We start from the raw sequence: 7,970 nt of genomic DNA, 5'->3' as shown, positions 1-7,970 counted from the left end.
TAACAAGTTAACTCAATTGACTCAGTTTTTTTTTTAATTGACTTTTTTCTTTTAATTTCATCAGTTAATATTGTGTTTCATTTGGAATTAGGCTTTATAATTTGTTTAGATTTACTTTTTATTAGGTTATCCTGGCTTCATGACTTAGAAATAGTGCTTAATAGGTTAACCCGAATTGACTTAACTTATTTATTTTGTTATTTTTTAAATTAAAACTTTTACAAATTTCATCATTTAACATTGAGTTTAAGAAGGTCAATTGGGGATTGAACTTCATAATTGATTTTGATATGTTCTTTATGAGGTTATTTCAGTCTCATGACTAGAGTTACAAATTTGAAAAGTTAAATCATATCATTTTTTTCTTCTTTTTGATGAGGTTATTTTCGTCTCATGGGTTTGACAAGTTGACTTAGATCATTTTTCATGTTCTTTTTGTAATCTCATCCTTTAATATTGGTCTGATTAAGAATTAAACTTCGTAATCTATTTCGATTTGCTTTTTATGAAGTTATTTTAGTCTTATAACCCATATTGATGGTTTGACAGGTCAACTTGGTTTGCTTTTTTGGGTCTTATATTAATTATTATTTTTTCAATTTTTATCCTTCAACATTTAATTGATTGAGAATTAAACTTCATAATTTGTTTTGATTTGTTTTCTATAAGGTTATTATAGTTTCACAATCCATGTCATGAATTTGACATGTTAACTCAGGTTGATCCAAGTTAATCTAATATTTTATTATCTTAACATTTAAAAAAAATATCATCTTTGAAATTTTTTTATGAGTCAAACTATGTTTTTACGAGTTGTTCGGATTATTTTTAAACCTTCAAAATCAATCAAGTTATATCAGATCAATCTCTATATAATTTATTTTTTTCTCATTCAAGAAAAATTTGATGGAGCACGTAGCATAACACAAGTTGAGACTAAATGAAGACACACAAGTCTAACTTGCTGTTTTTGTATATCTGACCTGAAGGGGAAAAATTATTAAGATGCTCAAATTTGAGATATCTAATTGCTCATATTTTTTTATTGCCTGTATATATATATATTTTTTAATCATAAATGTTCGGATCAACTTACACGTTCTTCGACTAATCTCTTAAGACCTTGAAGTTAACAACTATGCAAATCTTCAATAACTCTAAAGTTTGTCTCACTCAAATTAGCGATCTCTAAAAGCAAATTCAAGACCTGACCGGTTGAGCCACACCCTCTCATAATTGCTTGTATACTTTTGGGTCTAGCAGCTGATTTAATCCACAAATACGACAATGTTAGTGATCTCTAAAAGTAGCAATCCCCATTACCCAATAATAACCAGGTAGAGCATTTTAATGGTAACAAAAATAAAATTTTGAGGTGTTTCATTGCTTGTAATCCAAACATTGCGTTTAAATTTTACAAAATTAAATTATAATTGTTAAATGAAAAATTAAAAAAAAAACTCAATAAAAAAGGGTACAATTAAAAAAAGAATCCAATCAAAAAAAGAAAAAGAACATGAATTAAAAGAAAAAGATTTGAGGTGATTCACTATGCATATGAATTGTGTTTCCACCTCAAATTTTTTAATATTTTTATTAATGGTTAATGTTACCACTTTTGGTGGGCTTCATCGCTCTGATCTTGCCCTGCAGGTTTATTTTGACGAGAAACACGGCGCGCCCAGAACATAGGGCATCATGAACCAGTATCAGCAGCGAGCCACCAACATCTTTTCAGCCATCGGGCCTCAGGAAAATATTTCATGGGTCCATATATTTCATCTTTTCTGCCATAAAGCATACAAAAATCTGGCCCATCCACGACCGTCAGATCGTGCCTTCAAATCTCCCGTCAGAGATCCCTTGGCCCATTGAAATCTGTTCCAAGTTCCGACAACGCAAGGCGATCTGAAATTGTGCTCTCGTTGTTTACGCGCAAAGCCAGGATCAGAGAGCAGTGTTCGTGGCCTTTTCAAATCTTAAATATTATTGTTCATGATTAACTGTTTGCTTTTTATAGCATAATGATGTCGGGTTAGTTAAATTCATCATTAAAAACCAAACGTGTAGTTTTTTTTACCTTTTAAAAGGAACGCCGTGTTGATTCTCAAAAAGAGGAACATCATGTTCTTTTCTTTTTTGTGTTTCGAGGATTCAGTGAGTTGTTCATTTCACTTTGAAGATGGTTTCGATTTGACATCCCGAACCTCATTCTTGGGGACGTCACTGCACCCAAGAATTTTGTCGGTGCAAATAAAGTTGGGAGTCCTTTTCTACTCAAAGACTGAAGTTGCTGGGATAAAGCAAACTTTATTAGAAGTTTCCCGTGCATTTATGGGCACTGTAATAAAACTTGGAGCTGCCTTTTTCATGAACCAGGGGAGCCATGCTGGTCGTGGTGATATATATATATATATATACACACACACACTAGGGTAATAATTTTTTAAAAATATTTTTAATTTAAAATTAAATTAAAATAATATATATTTTTAATTTTTTTAAAATTTATTTTTAATATTGGTATATTAAAATATCTGAAAAAAAAACTAATTTAAAACAAAAAAAAAACAAACAAAGAGGAATAGGCATAAGTTTTGAAAACTTTAATGTAGAGGTGATTATTTTTTATTCGATTTGATTTTTTTTTTATAAAAATAATAAAATTAAAATTTTATTAAAAATAAATAAATAAACTAAAATCAAATCAAAACCAATTTCAACTGACCGATTTAAGTTTAATTTAAATTTTTATATCAAAAATTGAAAAAAACCTATACACAATTATTGTGTACGATGAATGAAAAGTCAAATTCAAGTAAAATAAGTGCCTCGAATCCACATCCATTGAACAAGCAATTAGAGTTTCATATCCAAAAAGAAAATGATAATAATCATCAAGAATAATAATCATAAAATAATAACAAAAGAAACAAGAGAAATAGCAGCATCAACAACAACGATCACAAGAAAAAATCTAATTCACTTAGATATATCAAGTTGTGGAATCAATCTTTTTATCTATCTAAAAAAAATAGGTAATATAATGACCACCATCCTTTTAAGTTCGGAGAATGATACGAAAAAAGTAGAGGGATTTATTTTGTGTGTTTGATTCTTGCAAGATTTGCCAAGAAAGATAATGGTGATAGAAGTGAAAAGAAATGGGGCTATAGGTGCATTCCAGCCATTTCACATAGAAAAAAGTGTTGGGAAGAATACAATTATGCCATGGAGGCTACGCAAAAGGTTAAAGGATAGAGTTTTTTTTTTTACTTGTTATTAAACGTAAAGGAATATATAAGGCCAGGGTGAGAGCCTCTAGGCTAGAATAGAAAGTATTCTTTTTTATTTATAGTATTTTTTGTTTTAATCTCAACCAGTTAATTTGATTTGGTTGGAGTTTATCAATTTTAGCATTACAAAACTGAAATTAAAATCAAATTGAACCATATATTTTTCTAAATATTCTAATTAGTTTTTTTATAATTTAATTTTTTTGTTAATTTTTATTTTATTTTTTCAGTTTAATCAATTTTTTAATTTTTTTACTTATCTCTACTTTGACGTATTAAATTACAGCATCGAATGGTGGTCTGAAGTCCATCTCTCAATGGCGATATGCATGCATTTTTTAGAGCGCTTCAAATTAAAAGAAACAAAGGCTGAAGCTCGATCCCGAGATTGTTCCGGGAAACTAGAGATGTACGAGTAAGCTCACAATCCCATTAATAATGCCACTGTCAACACTATCTAATTAATTTTCTCTATCATGCAATGTGAATTAATAATGCACGGTACCTATTAAATTATTAATTAACGAACACTAAGCTGTGTCGCCAAAAAACTGTAGTATATTTACTGTTTATTCTCAAATAACTCACCGAGGATTGGAATAATTAATTTTTTAAAAAAAAATCGATTTGTATTTGATTTTTTCTTTGCAATTGAGCTTTTCTTTAGCTCAACCTTGCACCAAATTGTAATTTTTTAGAAGAAAGGATTGGATGGAAAGTTAGAAAAACCAGAGTGAAAATATCCGGCAATATAGATGGTAGCTTCAAATTTCAAACAAATAATTTATTTTAGTTCTTTATTTTTTTGATTCATAGATGATCAATCTTTTTAGTTTTTTAAAATATAATTTTAATACTAAATTTTATTTCCCTTAATTTTCAATTATTTTTTATAGTAGAAGAGAGAGTAATGTCAAATTTCAGTTTAGAGAGGAAAAAACATCGTTTACAGCTATGTCAACCACCAAAATTATAAAAATTAGTGTCAATGAATTTTATTTGGTGAAGGGAGTCTTATAGTGGCTTTTTTTAGAGCCTCGATATTGTCTAAAAAAAATACATCTAAGTCAAGGATGAGAAAATTTATTCAGCTTGATTCTGTGATTTGAGTTGTTTTTTAGATTTATTAGGTTGCTAAATTGATTTTTACATGTTTTAGAATGAAATTTTAGCTTTAAAAAGATTGAAAAATAGGTTTGTTAAGTTTAAAAATATATAGGCCTAATTTTCTAGCCACCACAGTGGTGGCTGAAATTTAGACTTGAAGACGACATGTCATCTCTGTGTACTTTTTAAGAAAAATAAAAAAGGGTAGCTGACAAGTTGTATAGTCCTTTAAATGAGAGAGAGAAAAAATCCAAGCATAAGGGCCTGAGCTTAAAGGCTCACACAGCCGAGTTGTTCCTTCCAAAAACCCATGATTCTATGCTTTTTCGTTCTTCTTATTTTAGATACAAATTTATGAAAACAAAAGTTATTTTAATATATTATTAAATAAAAATCACTTTAAACCATAATGGTTATCCATGCCACCCGTCCGGATCATATTTCACAACTCCTTTTTCGCTGTTTAGTGAAGGATTTCGAACCTTTGAAAACACAGTCTTGTCTTGTGACTCTTGTCTATCCACTTTCTCGTCCTTCACTTACCACCAGGACTCGAGTCCCAAGACCAATCACAAAGTTTCAAAAGAGTCCCTCCGATATTTGGCATACAGCTGAGAAACCAAATCAGAACATAATACCGTTTATTTTTGCCCCAACTGTGTTTTAGTAGCGGTAAATAACGAACCAAGAGATGGATACTGATGGTGATCAGAACCATCAAGAGACTGCAGAGAGAATAGATTATGTGTTCAAGGTGGTGGTGATCGGTGACTCTGCCGTAGGCAAGACTCAGATTCTTTCCAGGTTTACCAAGAATGAGTTCTGCTTTGATTCAAAGTCTACCATTGGTGTTGAGTTCCAGACTAGGACCGTCACCATTAAAGGCAAGGTCATCAAGGCTCAGATCTGGGATACTGCTGGCCAAGAAAGGTTGGGGCCTCCTATCTCTCTGTTCTTTCTTTTCTCTCTCTTCATATGCACATCAAACATACATCTTTTTGCTTGACCCTTCTTGGTCGCCTGATATATACATCTAATTGTTTCAAGACTATAACTTATGGCTCATGATAAAGAAGAAGAAGAAGAAGAAGAAGAAAGACTAGCTACTGGCGCCCGCTTAGCAGAAGATACTAATTCTTCTTCTAATTGATGTTTATAATTTGTTTCGTTGTGACAAACGAAGAGATTATCTTCCTTTTGTTTTATTGTTTTTTTTAGAAATCTTCCCCTTATTTTATAATTTTTTTGATGGAATGTTCGTATTAGAATTATCAAAAAGAGTACAATATTTGGGGAAATGTGTGCCTTGAAGGCAATAGTTGGGCCCATTGCATATTGGCTCGTGAATAGCAATGAAATACTGAAGCTGCTATTAAAACATATTCCGAACCTGCAGTCAAATTCTGATATATAAAGTTCAAATTCTGATATTGGAAAACAAAAATCTGCAGGTACCGAGCAGTGACGAGTGCATATTATAGAGGGGCATTGGGGGCCATGTTACTCTACGACATCACCAAGAGACCGACATTTGATCATGTGGCTAGGTGGGTCGAGGAGCTCCGAGCCCATGCAGACAACTCAATTGTGATCATGCTTATTGGGAACAAGGTTGATCTCGTGGACCTCAGGGCAGTTCCGGCAGAAGACGCGGTGGAATTTGCGGAGGATCAGGGCTTATTCTTTTCCGAGACATCAGCCTTCAGTGGTGACAATGTGGACAGTGCATTTTTAAGGTTGCTGGAAGAAATTTATGACACGGTTTGTAAGAAGGCATTGGACTGTGGCAATGGAAATTCTAATGTTGCTGATGCCATCACGCTTAAAGGTTCTAAGATTGATGGTATATCAGGGACTGATTTGGAGATAAGCGAGATGAAGAAATCATCTGCTTGCTCATGTTGATTTGATCATTTTCTAGTGAATTTTGTGCTGTATGACTTTACTCCTCCATGCTCTTACATAATTCTGTGGTTGTCTCTGGAAAGTGGTGATCGGTGCCATGGTAAGGGTGGCAAGGTTTTCCTTTTTCTTAACTTGCCAAGATTTGAACAGTACTGTACTTGTCTTGTATAACCATTGCATTTTACTTTTTTTTTTTTTTGTATTGATTTGGATGGATGGTATTTCTTTTCCTTCATTAGTTATAATTCTGGATTGGTTGTAAAAAGAAGAAGAAAATAAGCTGAAGTTAAAGAGTGATTCACTGCCAGCATACACAATTCGCTGTTGGGGGGTATTTTACATGATCAATATACTTTCTGCCAGCAGAGACAATTTTTCCTTTTCTAAAAAACACTATATATTTGGTGTTGGGGTGTTTTGATCTTTTTTACATGATCAATTAGTCATTAAAAATTTAACTAGGGGTATAATTATTATTTTTTTATTTTTTAGCACAATAAAATAATATAATTACCCTCTAGACGAGATTTTTTAAAACTCACTAAGAGGGGTGTGTTTTTGTTTTTTCATTTGTAAAAATACAGTTAAATGACATGGCAACATATATATATATATATATATAAAGGTGAAGTGGTTTATCACCGGTAAGTCTTTTTCTCTCTAGTTAGTTATTTTTTTTTTTTAGCATTTTAACTATAATTTTTATTCTTTTGATTTTTAATTTTTATTTTTAGTTCTTTTTATATTCTTTTCAATTTTATCATTTGATTTTAATTTTTCATATATTTTATTTTATTTAATCCTTATATTTTTTATTTTTTATTTATATTCTTTGCCCTTTTATAAAAGTTCTATTGACTTTCAATTTTATTTTTTGATCCAAATATTTTATATTTGTTTTCAATTTAATCCTAATTCTGTTAAGTTTTTTTTGTTTTTCATGTGGTTAAAGCTATTTTTCCTTTCATTGTAACTCTCATATAAAAAAATTATGGTTGCCTTCTAATTTATTTTTATTTTCACCCTTATTATTTTAATTGTAATTTTTTATTTTGGATTCTTCTGTGTAATTTTTTTTCGGTTTCATCCTTCAGCGTTTGATTTGTTTGGAATTAGACCTTATAGTTGTTACATATATGATGTTTTCGATCTTATAACTCGAGTCACATATTTGAAAAGTTAACAAGAATTGATATTATTTTTTCTTAGTTTTTTTTCTTTTGATTTCGTCGTTTGACTCTTAAATTTTTGTCCATTATAACCCCATCTTTTCAACCCATTATGGTTTGTTGTGTGTGTTTATAATGTGGCATATAACACTTTGTAAAAGTGTTTTTTATTTTAAAATATATTAATATAATATATTTTTTCAGATTTTTATTTTATTTTTGACATTATATATCAAAATTATTGAAAAAATTAAAAAATAATAATTTAATGTCTTTTTAAGTAAAATGTATTTTTATAACTTACTAAAAAATAAAAGTTTCTGCACTTATAATTTTTTTTTTTTAATATTATGCATATAAAGTAACTAATGATATTTTATTAACTACTTCGTTGACTTAACTTTGAAAATAAATATAGACATATATAGAAGAGAAAAAAATCAAATAAACAACACAAAAAACAAGTGATAAGCTTATCCTATCAATGTTACTA

General features: G+C 30.2%; 1 protein-coding gene across 1 annotated transcript; it reads left to right on the top strand.

Annotated features, from left to right (window-relative positions):
* Nucleotides 1-4,836: 4,836 nt before the first annotated feature.
* LOC118063513 (ras-related protein RABA3) lies at nt 4,837-6,520 on the top strand. The gene is made up of 2 exons (XM_035077571.2): nt 4,837-5,333; nt 5,855-6,520. Exons 1-2 carry the CDS (start codon nt 5,095-5,097, stop codon nt 6,306-6,308), a joined length of 693 nt encoding a protein of 230 aa, XP_034933462.1. The 5' UTR covers nt 4,837-5,094; the 3' UTR covers nt 6,309-6,520.
* The last annotated feature ends 1,450 nt before the right edge of the window (nt 6,521-7,970 follow it).

This window comes from Populus alba, chromosome 2 (genome assembly GCF_005239225.2).
Source record: "Populus alba chromosome 2, ASM523922v2, whole genome shotgun sequence".
Lineage (NCBI taxonomy): Eukaryota > Viridiplantae > Streptophyta > Magnoliopsida > Malpighiales > Salicaceae > Populus > Populus alba.
The sequence above is the reverse complement of the archived record's forward strand: the minus strand, read 5'-3'. Positions and strand labels throughout refer to the sequence as shown.